This window comes from Mycteria americana, chromosome 1, assembly GCF_035582795.1.
Source record: "Mycteria americana isolate JAX WOST 10 ecotype Jacksonville Zoo and Gardens chromosome 1, USCA_MyAme_1.0, whole genome shotgun sequence".
In the NCBI taxonomy this organism is placed as follows: domain Eukaryota; kingdom Metazoa; phylum Chordata; class Aves; order Ciconiiformes; family Ciconiidae; genus Mycteria; species Mycteria americana.
The window spans coordinates 206887501-206915111 of record NC_134365.1 but is presented as its reverse complement, the minus strand read 5'-3'; the positions used below and the strand labels follow the sequence as shown (position 1 = coordinate 206915111).

Sequence of the window (27611 nt, the reverse complement as noted above, 5' to 3'; positions counted from 1 at the left end):
GCTGTCTTTTTCATGAACTTTTTGTATCGGAAATATTTTTGGCCAAGAATTTTCATTTTTTACGCAAACTTCTTCATTGTTTAACCCACTGAAATTAGGAGGGATTTACTAACTACTGGAGCAGTAAGTACTTGAAAGAGCCTTGAGTGAAGAGGTTTATTTGTCTGTTATATAATGTGGCTACCTGTGATAGCAAAGGACTGGTTTCAGTGATCTCAGGGGTCCTTTCTACTCTACATTTCAAAGCTTAAACCCAGTTCCTAAACTCAAAAACATGAGGAAAAAACTCCGCCTATGCTTGCAAAGGCATACACCCTGGAGGGAAGGCTAAGAGTGGAAGATGGGGAAAGAGGAACAGAAAGTGGAAGTGTGATTTGTAGACTGGTGCTAATGAGCCCCAACCGGCATAATTATCCATAGGATTTTCACCAGGGCTTGTGTGGGGTGATGGAGTTCAAAGCCAGCTGCCTGCTCCTTTCTCTGGCTTTGGGAAAAAGATCTGACATTTCATGCCAGAATACATTTTTTAGTGTTTGGAAGATAGACATGGCTCTTGAGTATTATTACAAAGAAGACATCAAGGACACAATGATATGACAAACATAATTTATTAGGAAACTTTAATGTAGCAGGTGAAATGTGATAAATTATATAAATGTATTTGTTTCACAATAAAGGATTATTAAGACTATACTCCCACAGAATTTGGGCAGAAATCCATTCTGACTTGATAGTCATAAAATGATGAAAAATTCAGCACATAAAAACATACAGTGCGCATATGGAAAAACATTGCAATTAACAATTAAACCAGCTGATGCTCTTCATTTGGCCTACAATCCGTTTGGCACGAGGATCAAACTGGAACTGAGTTGTTCCATGGAAGAAGTAGACATAGCCTAGAAATAAAATTTAATCCAATTATACTTCATAGGTGACTTCTTTTCAGTATTTTGGAAAAATACCCAACATAAACAGTCCATGTATACTTGCTATTTTTCATTTCCATCTCATTAAGGTTAAGAAAAGGTTTTTGAAAACAAATGATTCTATCTACAGAAGCCCAAATAGTCAAGTAACCCCAGATTATAGTTATGTTTAACTTACCATCTTTCTGGAAAGCAGCATCAACTCTGCCAATTTCTCCAAAGTTGGAGAATATTTTCCTGGGATAACCATGATCCATGGATTTTTTGTTTTCATCATATCTTAACACAAGAAACATCATTACAATTTGTGAGAAAGCAGACAATATTTTGAACGTCTAAAGCAAATTCATACACATAAGCAACTCTACTGTTACTAACAAGTCTTATAAAGATTAGCTAAAGTAGATTTTGATTCTTCCTGTCATGTATTAAGCTTCTCACATTATGAGTGTCTTGAGACTTGAAAATCCTGCCTTAGGTAAAGTTTGTAACAAGGCTCTCAAGGACCTTGGGAATGCAGCCAGTGAAGCCTTATTAATGCATTTCTGGACTGTCCAGAGCCTTGGCCATCACTTGCACATAAAATGAGTTTCTGTTTTGAGGCACTGGATATCCAGGTCAGTATAAAAGGAAAACATAAAACTTGGGAGAAAACTGTAGCACAGTCCTGAAACATACTTGTGTTAATGTCGACCACCTACTTAAACAAAATTACTCTCTGAAATTCGTCATGATCTACGTTTGAATTATAAATACTACCAACTGTACAATTGGAGAATATTTATAGTTTGTTCATAGAGAAATTCAATTACAACACTTATTATTAGCAGTTCATTTTGTTTGAAATATGAATGAAAAGTGGACACCATCACAACATTGCACAGAAGAGCAGCACTGTTGTGGAGAAAAAGTGAAAAATTTACCAGAAAATCATTCTTATATTGGGCAGATGTTTCATTAAGTTGCAAGTAATTACATTCCTGCCACAGGAATCTAATGAATGGCAAAAAAATCCTATAGATAAGTTGACATTTCCTAGCAAATGCTTAAATTTTTTAAAGTTCCAGAGAATCCTGTTTAAATTGCTGGAATATACCTGGTTTAAATATCATTGCACTTCAATTTCATAGTAATACATCAGTCCTCAGGGACAAGTGAAAATATGCCTTCTAGTAAATGAACATTAAACCTTACCTCCAGTATCTGTCAGCTATAAAGAAGTATGTTTTTCCTGTGGTTTCATCGCTGTAAGCTGCATTAACTCTTTTAACAGTCTTCGGGAACCCCAAACGATAGATTGGTTTAGGATAGCCAGGTGCAATGTCATATCCCCTGAGAACCCAATATTTATCCTCTGAAAAATATAAGCACATTTCATTTGTTTTTGCTATTTATAAACAGCATTTAATTGTGTTTTAGATGGGTAGCAAATAATGTGTCTTAGATATCAGTATTATTCCTTTCAGTTTATTACTTTAGAAAACGTTTCCAATTCTTACACTGGGACTACATCATGAAGACAGTGGAAATGTCTTTTGTTTTTATGAGTAAAACACTAGAATTTTAAGGTGTATGGATAGTACTTTTCCCAGATTTTTTTCAAATGTATATAAAGTATTTGTCTGGGTAACAATTTGGGGAGGGCTGGAGGTTCATGAATTAATCCACTGACATTGGATTGGGATACTGAGTTTATTAAATTCCTGAAATATGCTATTTGATTATAGAACCATATAATATTTTGAAAACTAGATAATGTGCATTAAATTAAACTATTAAGAAGGGCATATGTCTAATCAAAGTGCTTTGGTAATTTTAGATGCAAAGAACATATTCATATATGGTAATATATCATGTACTGTAATATGTGCATGATGAAGTTATTTGAGACATTTAAAGTATATTTGAGACCTTTAAAGAAAAGGACTGATTGTTCTTTCAGTGAACAATTTTCCTCTCACAGTATGCTTTTCCACCAATATTTTTTTGTTGTTTTTTTTTTCAAAATACCACAAAATACTACTAAGTATATCAGTAACAGTAGTGTACAAATGTATGTATTTGCCAATTGAGTTCAGCAAAAATCCTTCTGCATAAAGCGAAATGCTGTTAGCTGAAGAGAACTAGACCTGAAGAAGGGAAGCTCTTTTCGTGTCTTGTTTTTCAGAGCATTAACTATAACAGAGGGGCAAGTTTTCAGGATTATGACCTCTGGAGATCCCTTACAACAGTATAACTCTATGATCCTCTGGTTTAATTATTTGCAGATTTGTAAGATTACCTGTTTCACTGATCTTCCCTAAAAACACTTTGACTTCTGTAATTGCATAGTTTGCAAAGAAGCAGGGAGTAACTGGTCAGAAAAAGTAGAGAATTTCAGATTCCATTACCTTTAAAAAGTAAAACTTCATCCCTCTCAACGTTTTCATAAGCAGCTTGAATTCCTGATGGTAACTTTGGCCAGAACAGTGAGATAAAATTGAGCTCTGTCTCTGCCCTCGCAGGATGTTTGCGCAGCATGTATCTGGTTTAAACAAAATTTGTGTAATAAAATAGTTCCACTCCTATCACAAGTGCAAAATAATTATTATAGCTCCTGGAGTATAACAGAGGGAGATGGGTACCTGGGTGTGAATATCCCCCTCCGCTGAATGTAAAGGAAATCTACAGCAACTGCAGTCTTAACTTTAGCACCTCAAGTTACATGATAAAAATCAGGCAAGATGAATATTAGCCCTTCTATTTCTCTGTAGGACAAGCAGGCTAAGAGTTGGCTTCAGTAACTACCTAACAGACATCTTTCTACATAACAGTGCTTTCAGTTCTGCTCCGCTCTTGTATTGAGGAGTACCAGAAAGGTGTGGACCCATAGACACGTTGCTAAGGGACATACGAATGCTCTTGCTTTGCTATTAGTTGAATCGAGTTCAGAGACAAGTCTGTTGCAGCAGTGGCCACAGCAGCAGAATAATTAGAAAACAAGTTACAAGCCCTCATCTCCTTCACTGCTCTCGTCAACTAGCGCTCTTGGGATTAATGATTTGAGAACTCTCACTTGTGTAAATACATGGTGTTTTTCTAGTGCTTCTCTTTGTACTACATTCCAAAAGGACAGTTTTCCCTCATGGATTACAGATTTTTTTTAAACTACTGAACACTTTAAAGAGATAATGTATATGCTTACTGTTGTTACCTGCCCTTGAAGAACATTATTTCTCCACGTAGGGTAGTAATAGCATCAAATGTCAAATTTGGGTCACAAGCTTGTGGAGTTATGGGTCCTGTTGGCTGCACAGCAGCATTAGATTGTCCTATAGGAAGAATATTTTATCTTTTAGTATGGAGAAATATAAAGACAGTGTTCAGAAGGTCTCTGACGACGCCAAGAACCCTCTTTACAGAGAATAAGAAGGCATATGGTTTTAAACTAAGGGTCTGTCACTAAAAGCAGGCTTTTAATGTTGAAAAAACTGGTTGGGTTCATCTTTTCCAAAATGAGTTTTTTACAAAACTGGACTTCAGCTGAAGTTAGCTTCCAGGAATTTTCTCTCTTTTGTTATCCATTGTTCAGCAATAGTTAAACTTCTTGTTTTGGTGGAATAAGCATATTTTAAATATATTCCTGTTACTTTTTACCAGACTCCCAAGCAGAAATATTAAATAAAAATACTTTTTCATACCATAGATGGCTTGAATGCCATCAATGTCATCCTGAGGAAGAAGGAATTCATTGGGGTCTGTGTAGGAGTAAGTTGGATACATCAGTGCTCCAGGATCGTTTGAATGAGACAGACCCAGCGAATGGCCAAGCTCATGGGCAATAACAATGAACAAATTGTAACCTGTAGGATAAAAATCATACGAAACAAGGTAAAATCTGTTTCATTATTGAGCACAGTTGACTAAATGGGAAACACTTATGCGTCCTCCCAAAATACACTGCAGGTACAAGAGAGGCTGTAAGTAATGCTGTCAACAGCACAACTCAAAAATATTATAACAGTAGAGCTATATGAGTACTTAAAGAATGTCTGGCCTTAATTGTGGTCTCATTGTCCTTTCTCTAGTGTCCTTGTATCTTAAACACAAACCGTTTCTTCTGCTATCACATGAACTGCTCAGATCAAGGATCATGCCAACAATGAGTGGAGGTTCAGTGATCCAAAAGAAAAAAAACCTTCAAAACAAACACTGAGATGACAGTTTTGGTGATACTTGAATACCCTAGTTAGCACTAAACTTTAAAGTGCTAGGTTAAGAAAGATAAAGGATTTGACTTGAGAAGTTTACCACCAGATCTTCCTGTATCCAAGTTTTAGGTTTCATACGAACAAAACCAGTATTTTTTAGTGCTGACTTAGTTGCCATTGTAAACCACTATGACCTAAAAATCTCTTTTCTGTGAATTGATTCCTACAAATGAAAAAAAAAAAAAAAGAGCAAAGCAATTTAAAAGGACTAGTTCTGCCACTTTTTCTCACTTTTTGCTGGTAATCAGGCTCATGAACTAAGCATCACATGCGCTAAGATTGTATGAGGTAAAACTATATAAACGGGTCCAGTGACAAAGTCCTTACCTCTTCCATCTTTTGTCCAGGCTTCCTCCTCATCAAGATGCACATCTCCACCAATACCTTCACCAGGCTGGAAAGCATGAGCCAGCTGCCCATTGGGGCCATCAAAAGGAGAGTTGTCTTGGTGGTCTAAAAAGAAGAGGGAAAAAATCGGTTAGAATCCTAAATTATTTCTATGATTGCAGATGGCTATTTAATATGTAAAGATATCAATGTTACCTCTATAAGCAAAAGAGATCATTATATCTGCTTCTTTGTCCTCAACCTTTTGGAATGTCAATGGTGTCACATTGCTCCAGACACTGAGAGCTTTTCGGATTGCTTCATCTACATCAGCTTGTCTCATCTTTGGGGTGTAATTCAAAATCCTTCAAAGCAAACCCAATATATTATATATTGTTAAGAATACAGCATTTTAGCTGAAAAATAATAACTTGTGCAAAAGTCAGAAATCTTAGACATATCTTTCATGAATGAAAATTGATAATGGCTTCATTTTAGATACCACCTTCTAGAGTGCCTGTCTTCTTCCAGAAATCGGTTAATCACTCTGCATGTCCGTATATGGCGTAATGTACTTACTTCAGACCCCCCAAAGTTGAGATGTTAGATTTATGTGTTTTTGAACCAGATTAAGAAAGATTACCTGTATGTCAGGTTATTTCTTTTCCATTTGGGATTTCCTGCTGTGACCATGTATCGCCCTATATCAGGTATACCACATCTGGGTTTTTTCATAATCTCCAAAGTGTCAAGATCAGGTTTCCCAGTCACCTGTAGTCCAAAGAATTCCTGCATTTCCTTGAGCTTTGCAGCAAGGGGATTTTCATGCTTGTTTCTTAAATGAGGCTGGTGATCCCTTTGAAGATTATAGAAATTCTGTAGATAACTCTGAACCAGAGTTTAAAAAAAGAAGAGCATTGTGGCATATCAGTACTGTCTTCAGACACACTTGAATTTTCTAAGTAGTCATCAACTATTCCCATATTGACATGCCCTGTGTTTCCCAGGAGCAAGAACAGCCTATTTCCTCCAGGAATTGGTGTGAAGAGTCAGATATAACTTACAGTTTTCATATAGTTTTCTGAATTTCTTGTTTCACTGATGGAATGTATGAAGAAATGTCTTTAAAATCTAATATTTACTAATAATAATTAATACCACATTATTTATGGTGCCTGATTACTCTAACGGCAAAACTTATGATGAAGCTTATAACTGGTCTCATTCAAGGAAGTGGAGATTGGCAGTGAGACTCCACACAGCCAGAACTCCCAACAAAGTAGGTGACTACTACTAGAGAGTCAGCACTTGGCAAATCATGCCATTTATTTTTAGCTACAAAATATGATATTAGGAACTCAGGTCTTCCTACTAAATTTCAACAATGTTGTCTCCAATAAATAGTGTTGTGTCTACATAAGTGTTGTGTTTCTCATAGATGTCCCTTTTTTTTCAAAGTATTCCATAAAAGATCCATTCGGCAAAACATTGAAACACATGCCTGCTTCAAGCAAGTTTCCTCACTTATGTTATTGAGACCAGTCATATCACAAGTTTCAAAGCACATTCTGAAATTCTCATTCACTTGCTGAGTTTGACTATTTCTGAACAGCCACAGAGCCTTGCTGCTAGAACTCAAGCTTCGGTAGTTTTTTTATTACGTTACTGACCACATCAAAAGTGAAGTTATGCAATATTCAGATTACTTTTGGGTAAATAAGTTCCACATAATTTTCACATGTTTTCTAGATTTATAGGAAAAGCTTTCTCTTGAAACCTCTGCAAAATGGTACATCTTTAATTTCAAGCCATATTCTGTGAAAAGAATTGCAATTATAGTTATCTCTCAGACTACCTTATGTTTCACTTAGAAATGCACTGAAAATTATTTACCTCTACAAGCTGTAGGGTTTTTCCTTCATCTTCTACTTCTGGAGCCACAGGGAAAGCAGAGGAGATGGCCACATATAGCAACAGGAGAAGCAAAAGGGTCTTCATCCTTGTCTAAGGTTGTCTGCTTCAGTTTCACTCCTGAGGTATTGAACATGCTTCCCAGCTCTGTTTATATAGCTAATTTGTAAATCAGTGACAGTCTGACTCATGCTGTATAATATCCTCTGATTAGTAAAAATTATGATTAACAGTTTCATCATCAGGTAGTGATGCAATGTGTTTAACTAATGTTACTATCCTTATTTTGCCTGAGCCTTCTGTTTTGGGCAATTTTGTAGCGTGTTTAATAAATAAGGAAATGTTTTTCAGGTAAAACATGGAGCTACATTTCATAGGTTTTTTTGAATCATGAATTTAGACTATTTATGGCATGAGGTCTTGACAAACTGGAGAAATAATAGGAAATAACATATAACAGTAACATAATACAACATATTGTATTATAATGAATAACATTATGCTATATATATGACACGTTTTAATATTTAATAAAATATAGCATATTATGTCATAATATGTAATAATAAAATATAAAAGACAGTACAAAGAACCAATCTTGTCTAGGAATAATCAGCATCATAACTCCAGGAGGGCTGTCATCAGCTAACTAAAAGGTCTATCTAAAGCAATCTTATGATGGCAGCAAAACTGAGAAAAGTGATTCAAATCTTTTGACTGATATTAACAAAAATCAGTCATGTTACTGGAATGCATAAACTGGGTTCCCATATGTATGGTAAGTAAAATAATGTTTATACTCTTGCCAGCATGGATAAGGTCTCAGCTGCAATAGCTTGTTTGGATCCAGGCAGAGAGATGAGCTCTGGTCAGAAAGACTCCATGAAGCCCAACAGGAATTTTTGTGAGTGTGGGAAAGGAAGATTAAAGTAACCATTTTGTGACTCTGTATTCACTGTTTCATGGAAGGAAGAGGGAGAGGAGCCATGATAAATGCTGTTAAATAAATGAAAGGTTTTTCGTAAAAGGGAAGCAGTGACTGTTCTCTAAGACTCTCGAGTGGTCTTAAACAACAGCGATTAAGTTTAGACATGACATTTGGGATCCATCTGCCAGAGCATTAGTGCTATTTGAGATGCTCTAGGGAATCCCACCTGACCTCCGGATGCCCTGGAAGGACATAGGTCTCCATAGCTCCTGTGTCATGGCAGCCAGCCCCAGGTGGGTGTCTCAAGTACAGGCAAATGAGTAATGAGGTGGAATCAGCTTTAAGTGTTTTTGTTGTGTAGATATGCATAAGCTATTTGGGTGTGTAAGCTCCCATTTTGGATAATGGATTCTAGAGAGTGATTCAACTGACCGTATGACATGGACTTTAAGATGAGATTAATTGCTCTCTATACTTCATTGACTGTATTGGCTAGGTCTTTATCAATGCTAAGAGGAGTTTAAATACCCAGGACACATGTGGGAACCTACAGTGTAGACGCCTACATTGAGGAAAACATTTCTAACTGCAAGGACAGCTAAGCACCAGAGTAGATGGCCTGAAGTGGAGGCATGTTTGCTAACCCTGGAAGCTGTCAAGTACAGGCTGGACGTCTTTCAGAATGGTTTTGGTGTTGCTGTCCTTGTTGGAGGTAAAGAGCCTCCTTGGAAACCTGAAAAGGGAAACAGCAAATGTTTGTGAGAGGGAGAAATACAGATATGTACCATTATCATTTTTTTCTGATATATGAGCAAATTTTGCTCTGAAGGAGCTCAATACAGGGTGAAAATTTTAATTGTGCTGGGAAGTACTTCACTTAGTTTCCCAAACATCAGGGAAAAATAATGTACTTAGTGTATGATTCTACAGTCACTGTAGTATAGCACCCCTTACTTATGTCTAGGTTCAGCAGAGCAGACATCATTCCTGGGAAAAGCAAATTCCTTTATACCTTCCAATGCAAGTCACATTGCTTGTCTGGAGTGATTGACTAAAGCTAATACAGGACATTTCAAAAGCAGAAGCAACAGTCTAGTGCTGGTATTTGAAATAACTAGGACAGTAATTCTTCAAAGGGTACAGCTTTTGTAGATGTAAGGAGATTCAGCCTCATGGTTCATAAATCAAGGAAACATCATTGCTGATTATTCTTAATCCATCTTGATTTTCAGACATTAACAAAAAGAATTGTGTGTGTTGGATACTTCTCCAAAGTCTTTGCTACAACTCACATGATCCTGGGATTTGTGAAATGCTGCTTAGCTTCTCTAATTCTGTTTCTAAACTAGTGTTATTTCCCCGTAAATATTTCTCCTTCATGTGTTAACATAGGCTGGTTTATGTAGTTCCCGATTCAATACCTCCGTTTCTTTCTTATTTTCTTTTCCTAAGGAGTAGTTAACTCCCTATTTCTTCTATCCTTTTTTCTTTTATTTGCTGAAGGCATCATAGGCATGTTTAAACACATACAGGCAAAGAAGAGATGCAGATTAATCAGATGCGTCCAGTGGCTGAGACGGGAACATTAGGAAATCATGTGTTGAGGCTTGCACAGAGAGGTTCTGCTGCCTTGCACATTTCTGCAAAGGGTCTATGGCCAAATTTTAATGTGACCAAGAGGATATTGAGTCAGGCAGAGGGTGAGAGGACACATCTGGTTGTTTTCCAGGAAACTTTAAATAAATTACTTTTCAAGGCAGCCAGTGGCAGGACTAGAAAGTCCTGGACGACAGCACTAGCTGTGGGAGCTGTTTATGTATTTGAAGAGTCATCAAGTGAAAAACCTTAAACAGCGTCAGGAAGAGGAAGCAGAAGCAGTGGCTTCCCTCCGTCTTGGGAATTTCCACAGTGTTGGACTACAAAGTCATGTCCCGTTTCACCGTCTGCATTGGCTTCCTACTGCATGTCCTTCGGCACATCTCCCTCGAACGAGGGAAGGAGACATTTCAGTCATCTGCTCTTCCGATGGTGTGGCAGCCAGCACATTGCCACCCTCTCCTTTTCAAGCACTTGCCTTCAGACAAAAAAACTCAAAACCCAACAGAAGGAGACATGAATATGCCAAAATGAAACTGAGACCCCTTGAAATACATGAGGATTTTTACTGAGTGCCAACCGGTGTCTACACAGTCCCTCACTTTGCTTGTGGGATCGTTGTGTTGCACCTGCACCTGATGGGCACAGTGTCTGTTCCGGCCTCTCACTAAACCCCCCTTTCTAGCTATTTTTCTGGGCCAGGGGCTCTGTCCTGTGTGCAGGGGTGTGTGTGTGGGTCTCAGTGACAGCCCCTGGGGTGGGGCCAGGGACTGGAGGCCCCTGTGTCTGTGGTGCTGCAACTGGAGAGACTGGCATGCATGCATGTCAATTGAGTACATATTTGGATATTAGGAAAAATTTATTTACTGAAAGGGTGGTCAAGCATTGGAACAGGCTGCCCAGAGAGGTGGTGGAGTCACCATCCCTGAAGGAGTTCAAAAAATGTGTAGATGTGGCCCTTTGGGACATGGTTTAGTAGGCATGGAGGTGTTCGTTTGACGGTTGGACTAGGTGATCTTAGAGGTCTTTTCCAACCCTTAACGATTCTACGATTCTACGATTCTATGATTCTATGATTCTATGATTCTATGTGTGCAAGACTAATGAGGATCCAGCTGGATGAGCCAGTGAGTAGGGTAAGAGTTTGGGAGCTGGATGTCAAAGTGACCATAAGCCAGGGCTGGATACTGGAGAGACCAGGGTTCTGTCAGTTGGCTACTTGAGGGACCAGGGGCCCAAGTCAGCAACTGGGGAGGCTATGGGGTCTGGGGTCAGCGGAGAGACCTGTTTGTGTGTGTGTGTGCGTGAGGCAGCAGGGGACTGGATAGACAGGGTGTCTGAGCCCAGCTGCTGGGGGATCCATAGTGTCTTTGTGTGTGTGTACTTGTGTGCATGTGTGTGTACATGTGTGTGCATGTGCCTACTGGGAATACCTGCTCAGCCTCGCTGCTGGCTGGTCCTGGGGGCATGGAGCTGCAGCAGCTTCACCTCTAACAGGGTACTAGAACTGGACAACTCCTAACACATTGACCCTGCCTGAAGTTTGCCTAAAATCTCCATGTAACCAATGAAGAGAGGTAAACTTTGCCCTTACCTCCCCTGAGTTGTTCTTCAGAGGCAGCTCTTGCATGGACCACGAGCATCAGTACCTCACTCAGGTCACCCCGAATCACCCCGCCAGGTCTGGGACCCATCTGCTAAGTCACTGCTAAACCCAAACTGGGTGAGAGGGTAGACACTGTTGTAAGAAAGGGCCAGCGTTTTCAAGGGTTTTTCCATTGTACACCCAGGCAGTACAGGCTTGTGTCTCCCTGTATTAGCATTAATCCTGCTTTATTTGCACACTTCTTCCTCAGCAAAACTGCACCATTGTTGTTCATGTTGAGGCAAGAGATCTCTAAGTGTCCCTTTTCTAGGTACTCTACTCACCGTTCCTTGTTCATTAAGTCTGCATAGGAATGTAAGCACTGCCAGAGGTCTATCCAGCATGTTTCTTCTTTCCAGCATTGACTGAAAAGGACATTTAGGCAGCAGTGTACGAGGAGACATATTTCCCCAGAAGAGTTTCCCAGCCTCGAACAATTTTCTGTCTCAGTGATTTCCATTTACTTTGTACCTCACTTACCTAGGGCTTGCATTTGAGTCTTCAAGCTATTTCCCTTTTCCCCTAGTTATATCTGATACTACTTCAAAATGTTTTAATGGCTTTCATCCTTCTCTCCCTAAGGAGAAACTGCCACTCACACCCTGACTAAATAATGAAAAAATAAATTCACAGTGTGAATCATAGTGGGGCTTCCCTAAATCAAAGGCTCTCATTACAGAATTCTACAGAATTACTGTAGAAAAGGGAACTTTGATTGGTAGTTCTGTAATTTTAATATTACAAAAATTAAAAGTGGTACTTCATAATTCTAAGAATTGTTTACTATTATAATTTGTCACAACGATGTTTGCAATTGCTTTCTCAGTAGCAGGTGGCACTACAAAGTACAGTCATCATTCTTGCAGGAAGTACTTTTACATCCATTGTGTGCTCTTATGTATATCTTAATCTCTTCATGTGTTTCCAATCTATTTTGAAGCAACAAAATAAAAATCTTTCTGCAAACCCAGAATGTTACCCTGAAACGAGCTATTTTCCTTGGAGGATGTCACTTTTCATGCAAAGACTGAAGTGTCAAAGATATAACCATGTCTCTGTGCAGCAATATTCAACTGGTTGCCAGATATTCACATGAAGTTAGAGAATTCATTAGGAATTTTCTCTTAATGAGCCAAGTACATTTAATACCGAGATGAAAAAGCCAAAGGCAACCCTCCAAGTCAGATGTCTTAAAGTTTGCACAAGCTCGTGGCTTAACAACACCCAATGTTAAACATTTCCTTTATAGAAATGCTGTTGATTCTGCTCCAAGAGAATGATCAGTCACTCTGTTTACGAACCAGGGTGCTGTGCTGGGCAGTGTTAGGAGCACAATGGTATAGTTCAAACCACGCTGAAGTCCAAATGCCACCATTGATAGGGCTCAGGATGTCAGGTGTTGAATCAGTCCTAATTATTCTATTGTAGAAGAGCAATTCAACGTGAAGAGTCACAGATTGGGGCAGTGCCTGAGTTACACCTTAGTGACTTGCACAGTCTCAGGCATGGCATCATCAATGATTTCAGTAAAAAGAGAAGGAAAGGAGTGCCACTTTCCATGCCAAGCACCTGTTTTGTGAACAGGAAAACCAAATCACATTCTTCATTCCTGCAGGTGAGCGGTTGCCTGGGATGGGAACCTGCTCTGTTGTGTCCCGGGCATGACTTCCCTGATGGCAGACAGGCTCTGGCCTTGCAGAGCCAACCTTACCAGCTTGAAGTCCTTTGCCTCTAAACTTGGCAGTTGTCACACAAGCTGTGCAGATGTAGAACTTGCCCTGAAAGAGGCAGCAAGAAGAGATCAATGTCTCCACACTGATCTACAAAATAAATCTGGATATGCCCTGGGGCTCTGGACCATTTGGGACATACTGGAATTGCTACAGGCTCACAGACTCCCAGATGGATGCATGGCCCCAACGCCTAAACATCCTGTGAGACAGCTACCACTTGTGAATCTGCAAGGGCAGTTGTCTTGCTGGCAGAGAGCAAACGTGAATGGGCTGATTGGATACCAGCCCGATGGCAGTTCAGAGGCTGCCAGGGAATCATCTGGAAACAAAGTCTGCACCTTGGCAGCTTTTAACTATTTTCTCTGGAATACCAATGGCAGCTGAGAGATGCATCTTTGCAGTTCTGAGTTGCCTTCAGCTCTTCTGAACCCAGAAATCTGATGCTTCTGTCACCAAGAAAGGGCTTCCCCCCCCATTTCCTTAAACCCAAGCCAACATTTCACCAGGAACAACTTCCTGCAAACAGTAGTTAAATGGACTCATTTTAATTTTCTTCTTTTCTGCCAGGACGTATCAGTTACCTTTCTCTGTTTTACTTAGGCAGTAAAATCTCTGGAGTCTTTTAGTTCTGGGTGTCCAAATCATTATACAATAGCTTTTCGCTCACTACCACAGCCCTACCTATTGTAATAATACATACATAATCATGCCAAGAACAATATCAAAGGGCATTTGTCGCTTCCAGGCAGGGTGAGTGTGTGAAACCAAGAAACCAATAAATGGTAAGAAAAAACCCATCCAAACCAAACTGTTTTTTCCTGGGGTAGATAGTGTCGGGCCTTCCATGTTGGACCTCCTGGATTGTGTCTGATGGACACACTATGGAGTCCTTGGCAAACAAAAGGCAAATAGATACCTTCAGATGTAGGCAAAATGTCCTCCAAGACACGATAGTGAAAACCACAACAAATGACATCATTATAAATAAAATATTGAAGAAAACAAAGTAATTTGTGTGATCTGAATTCTAGAGGAGAGTCACATGATAAGCCTGTTCCTTGTGAAGAGACTTTTGTCTTAACCCAATTTTCCATGCAAGCAGGCTAGAAATTTGCTATAGCATGGAAAAATCTGATGTATTTAGAAGACTGAGAAAACCATAACTGAAATGCTTGGACTGAGTGTACCACAAACAATGAATATATTAACTCAGAGTCCAAGTCTCAAACTGTATCTCAGAAGAGTACAGGATATGGAATATAGGTCAATGACCTTCAGTTCAAAAGCCTGCTTTCACTCAAATGATGAGGATGACTTGACAGTAATACCAGAGATTTTCAAAATAATAATTGTGAAGGAAAAAAAAGACACCAACATCCAACACTAAAAAAGCTAAATTATATTAAGATAGATAGTACTGGAGTCAGTTAAGCTCTACTTCTGCTACAGATCCAAGACTTCATATTCAACAATTGGTATGATCATCTGTGTGCACAGTTAGTGAAATAAGGAAGGAAAGAGTCCTGACTAATCAGAAATCATCAAAACCAAGGAAGAACTAATCAGATAAGTATTTGGGAGCCAGAAAACTACAAAACAATCATGAAAGGTCTAGGACAAGCCAGCTTTGCTCTGAGAACTATAATCCCATCTGAAAGACAATATTTCCAAAAAAAGTTGGAAAGATCAGAGCCAGAAGAGATTATCCCATTTAAAATAACATGGTCTAGTACAGTTAACCACAATGGCAGTGCTATGGAGGGCACAGATACTGTAGAGGAGGATCAGCAGTAGGAACAACTGAAGAAAACCACTCAAACCCAGGATGGTTAGAATCTTCCTTAGGGAACTAAAAATCCATAAAGTGTGAGCCAAACCGTTCATGCATCTTTTTGACTTTTACTGTTATAGCTGAGACCATGGACTGACTAAGTCTTGCAGCTGTGAGACCACTCAAAAAGCCATACCAGAAATGTGAAGGAAAACCAGAATTAGAAAACAAGAACAGCATGAGGTGAATAATAAAGAACAAATAAACAGAACTGAAATATTTCCTACTAAATTCAATAGAAACATTCAAGTTAGAAGACTTGAACAGTCTTCCCTGACCTTGGCAATATCAGACACCAATCAGAGCTACTCATTTCCTTTTCTGGAGGTGCTGTAATTAAAACTAATGATTTTTACTCTAGTTCTGCTTGGTCAACAAAGTCTTGTTTGCCACCTCCACAGCAGGGAGTGGCAGCAGCATTTGTCTTGCAAGACTGAGAGTGCCATAATATGTTTTGGACCTTGAATAGAATTCAGATAAAATTTGCTCAGTGTCTAGATCCACACTGGAGTGCACTATTTGAGTAGTCCTGCTACTAGAGGTTTTAAAAATGCATCAGAAAAAAAGGTTCCTTAAAATGTATTGAAATACCTCATTGCATTCATACAAGACAATCGTACGTATAAATACAATACAGTTGCCTTGTCCTGACAGGACCAGAGGCAATGAGCACAAACTGAAACACAGGAGGTTCCCTCTGAACATCAGGAAATACTTTTTTACTATTAGGGTGACAGAGCACTGACACAGGTTGTCCAGGGGGGTGGTGGAGTCTCCCTCTTTGGATATGTGCAAAAGTAGTATCTCCAAAGGCCACTTAGGGCCTCGGCAACCCACTCTAGGTGGCCCTGCTTGAGCAGGGAGGTTGGACCAGATGACCTCCAGAGGTCCAACCAACCTCAATCATTCTGTGATTCTGTGATTCATGGAGAAGAGGAATTAAATAGTAGATCTATCTTTTCTCAGGGTTTTTTTTTTAGGGAATTTGTCTCATAAGGGGGAGACAGTGGGTACTGAGCGAGATTTTTCTGCATGCATAAAAAAAAGATACCTACTCTACGACCTTAGATCTTGCTAGCTGTCCATCTGAAAACTTATGGGCCCCTGTGGAACATTACCAAAAGTGATGCCTGACTTCAGTAGCAGGGAGATTATTGTCAGCAGTACTGAACTGGCAGCTGCTGCATGTCTGTCCCCCAGGTCCAGAGAGCCATGAGGCTGGCCACAGAGATCATCACAGACAGAAAACATGGAGCACTGGGACAAATATGAAAAGGACTAGTGGCCCTATCCCATTCCTTCCCTCTGGCTGATGAGGACTTCCATCCACCGGTGAAACATCGACATGGAAATACAAACAGTGTGGATGACCTCAGCAGCTGGGCTCAGACATGCAGTCCTCCCAGTAGCTGCCCCCACACCTCCTGTACCCCCAGTAATGTATGAGTCCCTGCAGCTTGCAGCCATGCTCCAGCTGCTGGTACTCAGACCTCTTAACCTACTCAGCAGCCAGTTCAGCTTGAAGTTCACCCAAACACATGTAGAAAGAGCTCACCCACACATAAGATATGATTTACTGAGAAGACAGGACCAAATGTGTAGGGCATGGCCAAAGAAGCACACTGACCTGCAGCCTGTTTGCATGTAACCAGCCCCCTTCATCCACTTATCCCTCTATTTTCCCAAACCTGTTCCACCTCAATCTACCTTGATCCTTCCATTTCCCTCCCTTTGGTCTTTCCCGTAATCAACCCATAATAAATTTTGCACATTCCCACAGTTCCCTTCAACTGTGACCTAATAAGTTTTATAAAATCCTGAAATGCTCTTCCCCTGGATACTGATCCCTGTCCCCCTGGCAGTGACCCTTCAGCCTGTGAGGTGATGGGGACCCTCTCCCATTGACACATGGTGATGGGTGTCCCCCAGCCCATGGGGGCTCCCCTGGGACAGCTGGAGAGGAGAGGAGCAGAGCCAGGTCAGGGATGACTGGGGATCCCCTACGTGCCAATGTGCCCCTCTGCTCCTGTGTTTGTGGAGATGAGCCTTTAATGGCATATGTATCAACGAATACCTTAGGGTAGGATTCATCACACTTAAGCTTACCTTTCTATAATCAGGTGTCTAACACAAACTGCTCAAACAGGTTGCCTCTCCAGTCAGTAATGAAAAGGAGCACTTCCATCCGTAGGCACCCACCTCAGGCTGGGAGGGATTGCTCTCTGGAGCTCCTGCCTGTCTCTCCGTAATTATGAGCGGTAGCTTTGATTAGCCTACTGGCTTAACTTTGAAATATCTAAAACAGGTTGAAAGCAATCCTAGCTCTAGGAACAGAAGTGCTCTTCCTCATGGAATCCTGGCTGGTGGGGCTCTGTGTAGTGTGATGTACAGCACGAAGAGTGAAAAGAAGACAGTGGAAAAAATAAAACAAGACACAATTTTGTATCAAGTAAAAACTGCATTGTTCTTTGGTAAGCTAGCAATCCTGATGCTAATTATGTGCATATATGCACATCAGTATGTTAAATACTGTTCTGTTATTTTCAGAAACACAGATTGGGCAGGGTTTGCTACTAATGCCGAAGTACCTGTACATTCCATATATTTATAAAAAACCGAAGTGTTTCTAGTGCAATAACACTACATTCTTTCCAACACCATTACAGATTTCATTTTCTTAATATGGAAACCAGAAGTTTGTCTTTAGGAGGCATGTAACTCCCTTCTTATCAGGGTCAAACTCAAATTTCTTTCTTCCACAGAAGAAATAAAAGGGATAAAAAAAAAGATGAATTATGATATTAGAGCTGTAAAGATTAGTATATTTTAATAACATCCAGAAAGAGCTCACAAAAACTTTGGTTACACTTACACTGCCAACAGCATCTGCTCCCAGGTGTAACCTCTGCAAAATGGTGCACAGCAGCATGGGGACACCTTCCATGGCAAACCAGCCATGCACACACTGCATAATATACTTAATGAATCCCATGAGGTGACCCTACAAAAAATTTATCCTGTGTATTAAAATTTATCCTGTGTATTATGTCAGAGGGCCAGGCTGTGATAGCCTTGCTCACAGCAGGTAGACCTTATGTTGTTGAGACGTCGCTGTCTTGAGTGGTGTTCTTCGTGGTGTGAGGTGCACATCAACATAAACACAGATATATCAATCTGTCCCTTAGAGCTGGCGTTTCAAGCTGTGAAGCTGTCACCAAGGGTATATCAACACTATTTTTCAGGGGGGTAAAGTGAAGCATGGGAGTGTTACATGACTATTTCAGGGTCTTGTTGGTCATCCTGAGGGCTATGAGCAGCATTTAGAAGTGCTTCTCTCTGTCCAAGCTCTCTCAGCCTTGTGACCCTGAGAATTTCACACAGATTTTATTAAGATAAGTTACTCACTTTCATGTTGAAAAACAGCATCGATCTTCCCATTAATTCCTGGAACTGCATCTCTTATCGGTATGGACTTCCTGTCCACAGACTGACTTATTTTAATCATAACTGAGAAAAATGATAAACAACCTGGTGTCAATGAAAACTGCAAACAACTCACCTCATTATCTTCTACCTACCCACAGGTAACTGAGTTCATTGAAGACTGTCAGCATCATTTAGGTAGCGTTGAGACAGACACAAAGTGCCATAAATCATTATTACCCTATTAGCTGCACTGAAAGAATTGCTTCTGCTTACATCAGCTCAAGATATGTGTTAGAATACCTAATATTCAAACCATCATCATAAATCCGCTAAATATTTTTTCTAAGAGACTGTACCTAAAGGAGAGGTAGATAATCTTATCTCAAACATGAGTCAGATTTGTAAGATTATAAAAAGATTGTTTTCATGCTCCCTCTCTGTAAGAAAAGTTTATCAGGAAAAATCTGGTTTTTCTGAAGTTATAAATTATTTTAAATCATTTTACTTAAATTACTTATAGCAGGCCGTTACATTTTTAGTGAAGTGCAGATTATCTATCAGTGCTGGAATAAGAAGGCTTCTGAAAGCATTTTACTTCTGATTGATACCTTTGCTCAGTAAGAGATTTAATGATCGGACAAACAGCTGAAGTCCTTCAAGTTATGAAAGTTCGAACAAAATGTGAAAGCCTGATCTTCTGCTTAAACTACAGATATGTGGCTGAATAGTTACTCCAGGATGATCTCTGTATGTACAAGGACTTGGCATTGTGGTGGCAGGAAAGAGAGAAGTTGTGTCATTCATGTGCAAAAGTTCATGTTACCTACTGCTTCTGTCACAGGGGCACCTCCTTCAGTTGTTAGCAATATATGTCCTGTAACGCAAACCTGAGCAGTAGGGATTGTTTTGAAAAGAGGAAGTAATAACCATGCACAGCAGATAACTCTTTGCAGTACATGGCATTTATCAGCAGCTTTATGAAACTCTCTGTCAGTAACTGGAAAAAGGGTGGGATACTCCTTCTTACCCCACAGAAACATTTTTTATATAAACAGTGAGGTTCTGACTGATTTGCTGAGCTGACTTGTGGAGCTGTAGGATGGCTTTTTTCCCCAAGGCTGTTAAATGAAAATAAATAAATAAACAAACAAAAGAACTGTTAAATAATGAAATTAATTAAAAGGAAAGCTAAAAGCACTGTTTCAAATTTGAAAGCACACTTTCAAATATTTTTCCATAGCCAGTTGTGACACTGAAAAAGATTACCAAAGTTGTGACTAATGCATCCTAAATCATGACAGGATATTGATCATGTGATTATGTTTGCTCCTGTTTGGGAAAGTAGCACAGGAAATATTACCTCCAAAATTTGTCCGCTATGAAGTAATGTTTTCTCCTCATTTCCACCATAAAAAGCAGCATCAATTTTGGTAATGTCCTTTGAAAAGCCCAGGGTGTAGACTTTTTGGGGTATCCAGGAAGTATGGTCTCTCCTCCCACAACCCAGAATTCATTCCCTATCAAGAAAAGTTGATGAAAACATGTTATCAGAGTCTTCTTCTAGGAATGACACAGTCCTTTTCATGAAAGCTAATCTTTTAATGGAAAAAAGCAGAGAGAAAATAATGGTTACTTGAAAACTTTCTACATACTAGTTCTAGATTCCAAAAAAAAATGCAAGAACAGTTCTTCACACCACATTTTATGAAAACTGAAATGTCAGTCTTCCTTCATACTCATGTTAGTTTTCCACAAGCTAGGAAGAAGCATGTGTTATCATTTTTAAATTCAATAGATAATTTTCCAGAAAAAAAGGAAAATAATGACATTTATTTTGGCAGGAAAACTTTTCTATATTGACATTAAAAAATAAGATACGTGTTCCTTATCTTGGATAATATTTTTGTTATCTCTGTGATTGAAATACACTAATTTATTGGACTAAATTAAAGCTTGTGGAATCCTACAGAAAGAGCTTAAGCGTTTTTTAAGCCAGGGTACTTGGAAAGACAACATAGGGAAATAAAAGGACAACATTTTACCTTTAAAAATGAGTGTTTCATCTTTTTCAGGAATTTCATATGCAGCATCAACACCAGGTGGCAGCCGTGGCCAGAAGGAAGATACTAAATTAAAATCGGCTGTTCTGACTGCAGGATGTTTGTGCCAAAAATGCCTTACGTAAATATAGAACAGGTTTTAAATAAAATCAGACGTTCACAGACACTAATGCATGAAACCACATCATGGCAACCAGGGCAGGATTTATCTGACTAAACCCAGCCATGTACCCTGAGTTAGTCACCCTAAGCTCCCTGTAATGTCAATGGAAAGAAAGTTATTTCCATGGTGGAATTCGTCTCATGTCGATGCAGACATCTAAAATAGGTCAGATGAACTGGTTTATCAAAACAGTTATTATTTTCCCTTATGCAGAAAGGGAGCCTAGAGAGACCTGGCTCACATGGCTGGTATGGGGTAAGATTTTGGGAATGAAACCCCACCCTGGGGTTACCAATACTGGCTTAGAGAAATGGTTGGTGTGCGTGAGGATCTTCTGCAAAATAACACTTTACTGGCTTTGTGGACTCCAAACTCTGCAGTCAAAACTCACTTTAATGTTGATTTTGGGGAGGGTCTGAACCAAGGGAAGCACAACCCTACCACATGAAAAGGAGGGGAATCACATCTTTTACCCCTTCTCCTCAAGACTTTGGGCTGTCATGCCCTGGAAAGGGACAGTTTGTCTGAGTTTAGCACTGAATCAATTATCTTTTCCTTTTATTATTATACTAAATCACCACTGCAGGGGCCCTTCAAGCAGGTATTGTGTCAGGACTGGTAAATCCTCAGCTCTCTCAAAGCAAGGACAGCAATGAAAGTGCCAAGTACCCAGGGCTGGTGGTGACTTTTGCCAAAGCTGAATTCTCCCAGATGCCAAATACTTGGGACTTGCTTACAGCCTAAAGTGAAAACAACCTGTGTTTTCAGAGGAGCCATCTTTACCCATCGTATTCAAAGCATGCCCTGTTTCTTACACTTATCTCTCCTCATTTCTCCACCACCCTCTTTGTTTTTGCCTCCCAACTCTTATCCTGATTCCCTGTCTCGCCTTCCTGCCTAGAATGGCTGATACTCTGCGTAAAGTTATTTCTCCATGCTGTTGATGATAGCCAGCTATTTTACTTTCAGAAAGCTGACTTACTTGTCTTTAAAGAACATTATTTCTCCATGGAAAGTGATGACAGCATCAAAAGTTAAATTGGGGCCACAGGTGTTTGGCAGTGCAGGATCTTTTGACTCAGCTGAGTCTTTTTATCTCAGTAGATTCCCTTTGGTCATTGTGGGTGTTAGATGGTCCTAAGAGAAGCAGTTTATGGAAGAAATTAAAGTGAGAACTCATTCAGGTATATCCAGTACACAAAAATGTCACTGAAAGGTATTCCAAAGTCTTTGAAATTATAAGCACTAATTGATTAATAATTGTGAATTACCATAGAGGTACTGAATGCCATTAATATCATCCTGATGAAGAGGCAATACTGAAGGGTCAAATTTCCTATAAACTGGGTACATCAGAGCATTGGGGTCTTTGGCATGGAGAAGTCCCAGTGAATGGCCAAACTCACGGGCAGCAACATACAACAGGTTTGTACCTGAAAACAACAAACAAAACACATAGTAGGAGAGCTGTGTCTTTTCATTTGTCCTGAAAACATGAAGGAAATAAGGTAGGTCAGAAGCTTTCAGAACTTCTTGCCTAAGCAAGTGTAGCTGCTATGGGAAATTCAGTTGGAGCTGAAATTCTGGCCAGAAAGAAAAATAATGAAATCATTACAGTAGAGTACAAGGAAATAATCTGTAGATCCTGCAGAAGTCAGTGTGGGAGAAGGACCCTGGACCAGTGCAGGTGATGTAACTGTGCAGCGAGAGACAAGCAGGTTGGAGGAATGGGGAGAAGAGGGCTGCCAGGCCCCTCAGCTCCCTCCCAAATAAATCTCGACCCAGTCCATGGCAGAAGTTCAGCTGGGGAAGTTCAGACTTTTCAAACCAGAGGGCTCAGAGGCTTTTTATAGCTATGGAAATGAGCTGCCCAATGCTCCTTCAAATCAGCCCCATTTTTAAGCACTTCTTAAGGAAGAGAGGAGACAAACACTGCACCCTTGATTTCATGTACAGCCTGCTTTGGGAAGGGCTTGGAGACCTTAATTTCCTACCCTCTGTGCTTTTGGTCCAGGTTTCATCCTCATCGAAGTGAGCATCTCCATCAAACACCTTGCCAGGTGCATATGCATGAGCAATGGACCCTCCTGGGACATCAAAGGGGATGAAGTCATTGTGACCTGAGGAGCAAGTCCTATACACAGCTGACTGGGGGTTATGGAGGTAACAGGTCTCAGCCATGCACAAAGCTCTCTGTTCTGCTGATTTTGTAAACTTTCAAGTTCCCCTTCCAAACAGATTTGCCAAAAGCTCTATTTTTCACAGGAAAAACTTAGGAAAATTTGAACTGATGCATCAGGAGTGAAATCTTGGTTTCCTCACGAAATGGGTGGACATTTACATCCTGCTGCTGCAAGGAAAGAGGAGGATGTGGATTAGGTTGAAATATATTTCCTTTTTTGCTCATAAGGTAAGATTTTCATAAAGTCTGTCACAGCAGCCATCAGGTGGTTACCTGAACCTGACTGGTAATTTAAGTGTTGATGGCAGAAGCAAGATCCTGGGAAGACTGTAAGCCCTTGAATGTAGTCTCCAGAAAAGGATTTAAGGACATAGAGGTTACGTGAGGTGCCTGCACACTCTGTGTAGCCCAGATGAGTGGATATGTTTGGGTGGGAACAGAGGAGCCGACTAGAAGAGTACATGTGTGCATGACTGTTAATGAAAGAGGGAAGGCTGGTGGTAAGCCTACCCTGAGGGCAATGCCAAAAATATAAGCCTTGAGCTTGTCTAGAACTTACTTAGCTCACACAAAGCACATGTCTAATCCCAGGCGTGTAACTAGAGCTACCCCCTTTATAATGCTCTGAGCCTGGGTATATCCCACAAGCCCTAAGCCTCTTGTGGTTCGTGCACACATTGGGCATCATATACTAGGTATAGATCCAGTGAAGTACAAGCAGCTCATTACATTTATTTTCTCCCTTCTTCTCTTCAGCTGCCTCTATACCCTCTGCCAAAGATTGTCAAGAATTGTAGCCATAGCACCTTGAGCAGGAACTGTGCTTTTCTGTCTGCTTGTTCAACCTGACACTGAACTTTGCACATGCTATCTATGAGAAGAAATCATTAACATTTCAGGTCAACTGCTCCATATAGGCAGTAACTTGGCAATAACTCATAATGGTTGCGTAGAGTTTTACCTCTGGCTGCAAAGGAGATCACTATGTCTGCATCACCTCTGTCCTTGATGAATTTCAGTGGGGTCACACTGCTCCAAACAACACTTTCTTGATCGCTGCATTGACATCTGCTGGACGCAGTTCTGGTGTGCAGTTTAATAACCTTTTAAATATAAGATATAAAACCAGCTGTGTTCTTACAACTTATGCTGTTTAACACACTCTCTTTACATTAAGAATTTTGCTATAATTACCGGTATGTCAGAATTTGTTTTGCCCATTTTGGCTGTCCTGCAAAGGTGGAGAACCCAGCTACATCAGGGAATCCACAGCAACATTTCTGTACTAGGTCTAAAGTGTCAGAATCCAGTTTCCCCATCACCTTCAGCCCAAAGAACTCCTGCATTTCTTTTATTTTTTGGGTAATTGGACTATTACTTTTCCAAATGAAAGATTTCTTAAAGCCATAGTAATTTTCCAAGTACTTCTAATGAAAAAAAAAAAAAGCATTTTAGGACAGTCAATGGTGTTTGCTTTTGAAGCTTGTAAAAAATTATACTAACTACAAAATCAAACATAGGCTGACTCAGGTGTCTAATTATTTGTGCAATCAACACATAAGAGAATGCATCATCAATTTTAATTGTTCTCTACAAAAATATAAACCAAGAATGAGTCAGGGTTAAAGAAGCCTTTGTCATCATGGTACAGAATGCAGCCTCCTCTATTTCGAGAAATAATCACGTTATTCATTCTACTGGAATTTGCAGAAGTAGCTCCTCAGCTACTATATAATACTTCCAAAGACTGCAATGGATGCTCAACAGTTGCTAAAGTTTATTTTATCAGTGATCTGGACGAAGGAATCGAGTGCACCCTCAGTAAGTTTGCAGATGACACCAAGTTGTGTGGGAGTGTTGATCTGCTTGAGGGTAGGAAGGCTCTGCAGAGGGACCTGGACAGGCTGGATCGATGGGCCGAGGTCAATTGTATGGGGTTCAACAAGGCCAAGTGCAAGGTCCTGCACTTGGGCCACAGCAACCCCATGCAACGCTACAGGCTTGGGGAAGAGTGGCTGGAAAGCTGCCCAGCAGAGAAGGACCTGGGGGTGTTGGTTGACAGCCGCCTGAATATGAGCCAGCAGTGTGCCCAGGTGGCCAAGAAAGCCAATGGCATCCTGGCTTGTATCAAAAATAGCATGGCCAGCAGGACTAGGGAAGTGATCGTGCCCCTGTACTCGGCAGTGGTGAGGCCACACCTCGAATCCTGTGTTCAGTTTTGGGCCCCCCACTACAAGAGGGACATTGAGGTGCTGGAGCGTGTCCAGAGAAGGGCAATGAAGCTGGTGAAGGGTCTGGAGCAGAAGTCTTGTGAGGAGCGGCTGAGGGAACTGGGATTGTTTAGCCTGGAGAAAAGGAGGCTGAGGGGAGACCTTCTTGCTCTCTACAACTACCTGGAAGGAGGTTGTAGAGAGGTGGGGGTCGGTCTCTTCTCCCAAGTATCAAGTGATAGGACAAGAGGAAATGGCCTCAAGTTGCTCCAGGGTAGGTTTAGACTGGATATTAGGAAATTTTTCTTCACTGAAAGGGTTATCAAGCATTGGAAGAGGCTGCCCAGGGAAGTGGTTGAGTCGCCATCCCTGGAGGTATTTAAAGGACGTTTGGATGAGGTGCTTAGGGACATGGTTTAGTGATGGTCTTGGTAGTGTTAGGTTTACGGTTGGACTCGATGATCTTAAAGGTCTTTTCCAACCTATATGATTCTGTGATTCTGTGATTCTGCAAAGATCTCCTCCCCAGAGGTCTACCTTCCTCACCTGGATAAGCTGCATGCCACCTTCTTTTGTCTGCCTTGTATCTGCAGGAAAAGCACAAGAAAGTGCTGCACATAACAACAGGAGAAATGGGAGGGTCTCCATTCTCATTTTCACTAGCCTTTAGAAAAGTCTTCTTTGTAGTCTGCCACACACCTGCTTCACCTTTATGTAGTACTCTTTTGCTTTATAAAGCTTTCCAATCCCTGATTCATTGATTCTCACAATTTCTAGTTAGTAACAGAACACATGCAAAACAATCGTTTTACCATAAAAAAGATTAGTGCTGCCTTTCATCCGGTTCCACCCTTACGCAGGTTTTGCAACATGGAAATATGATTAATGAGGAGATAATAGACCTGTAGTTCTTTCTAATAAGCTCATTAGCCTTTTAGTTATTAAAATGTAGTCTTACTCTCCAAAAACTTAAAGCATGTCTCTTTAATGTTTTCCATTCAAAGTTCTTATTGATTTCAAATAAGTTGTTGAAGTACCTGAAGGGAAAAACATTCACAGAAGGTTACAGAACTGTAGACTACAAGTAGAAAATTTGTTTTTAGATTTTTTTGTAGTTGTTTGTACAGGAGCATGTACTTTTGGAGGCTATTATAGTGCCATCATCTTTCCCTTTGCTAGAGTCCTTCAAAATTAAATGTCAGAGCTGTAACTCCCTGTTTGATGAAGCAGTGCTTTGTTTATGCAGTTTTTCTTTGATACAGTTCTCACCTGGATGAAACTTCCTTCTGTCTGCAGGAAAACTTGGAAGTCCCACAAGGAAATGAAAACACTTTTCTCAGCATAGCTAAACTCATTATAAAAATTGAGCCAAGGTGTTTGCATGCCACTTTTATTCAGCAGTTTCCACTATTCTCAGAGAATTGGCCAATTACTTCATATTTCACAGTCTCCTTCTTTTATAGTTACCATAAGGTTTTAAAAAGCACTGAGGTTTTCTGGATTAAACTCTTTGATGTCTTTCCCAGTCAGAGGAGAAGGTCCTCTGTTCTCCATGTCCGCCATAGGTGGTAAGAACTGCTGAGACTCAGCATCAGGTCTATTCTAGCATTGGGTCCACTTTTCCTCCGCGCCCAATCACACCCTCCACACGCTGCCACAAATGAGGACAAAGCAGAGGTGATGATGAAGGCCCTGGGAATCCTGAAGAGTGATGTCCACTGCCATTGAAGACAGCCTTCTGTATCTGAGACTTCTGCATGGAGCTGACACAGGATTTAGGGTACACCTGCAGCACTGCAGGGCACGTGGGATGTTGCATGTGCAGCGAAATAAACCCCCTTCCACAGAGCTGGCAGGATAATAGAACTGCAAGGATCCACAGAGCAAAGCATGCCTTGTGGCCATCCACGGCAGGAAATGGGGGACTGCTAGGTTTGGGCAGCTGAAATGGGGCCAGACCCAGGCAAGGCTGGTGGGACTCTGCAGGGGTTGTCTGGTCACTGAGGACTGAATTCCTACCCTGAGAGCAGACGCCTAACCAAGGCATTCACTTTAGGGAGAGGCCCCCTCCTTGGTCCTGGAAGGAGATTGCTATGTTCTCCTTCTTTTAACCTTTAAAAGTGCCTGGATAATCCCTTAAGATTGCCCTTATCTTTCCCTCTTCCAGAGTCATTCTTCTGCCTTGGATGCATTCCCGTAGCCCCAGCCCCTGCTACCTGTACCAGAGAAAGACATGTAACGCTGACAAGAAGTGTTAAAATTTGCTCCTTTTTCGGCAAGGTTATTGCTAATGCACAGTTTATATATTTAAAAACTAATGCATATTGCAGTATAGAGAAAAGAAAAGTGAAAGAACATCTCGTAAAGCCTCAACAGGATGTAATTAATTTGGTTTGTTCCGCAAAGGGCAAGGGCTTAAT

At 40.5% G+C, this 27611-nt stretch overlaps 1 protein-coding gene and 1 pseudogene across 1 annotated transcript; both read right to left on the bottom strand.

The window, feature by feature from the left end:
• Positions 1–619: 619 nt before the first annotated feature.
• Positions 620–7535, bottom strand: LOC142404350 (interstitial collagenase-like). Its single transcript, XM_075491032.1, has 10 exons — positions 7400–7535; positions 6150–6394; positions 5723–5871; positions 5507–5632; positions 4610–4771; positions 4123–4240; positions 3320–3453; positions 2124–2283; positions 1108–1208; positions 620–899 (listed from the first exon to the last, which is right to left on the bottom strand). The coding sequence occupies exons 1-10, from the start codon at positions 7502–7504 to the stop codon at positions 799–801; spliced, it is 1401 nt and encodes a 466-aa protein (XP_075347147.1). The 5' UTR covers positions 7505–7535; the 3' UTR covers positions 620–798.
• A 10292-nt stretch (positions 7536–17827) lies between these two features.
• LOC142408787 (stromelysin-1-like) lies at positions 17828–25845 on the bottom strand (annotated as a pseudogene).
• Between the last annotated feature and the right edge of the window lie 1766 nt (positions 25846–27611).

Bases quoted from the DNA above. Each gene is read 5' to 3' on its own strand.
- LOC142404350 (XM_075491032.1), bottom strand. From the start codon at position 7,504: ATGAAGACCCTTTTGCTTCTCCTGTTGCTATATGTGGCCATCTCCTCT. The intron at 5,872-6,149 runs GTAATCTTTCTT...TTTGCTTTGAAG, and splicing joins AGAAATAACCTGACATACAG to GATTTTGAATTACACCCCAA. The intron at 1,209-2,123 runs GTAAGGTTTAAT...TCTTGTGTTAAG, and splicing joins ATAGCTGACAGATACTGGAG to ATATGATGAAAACAAAAAAT.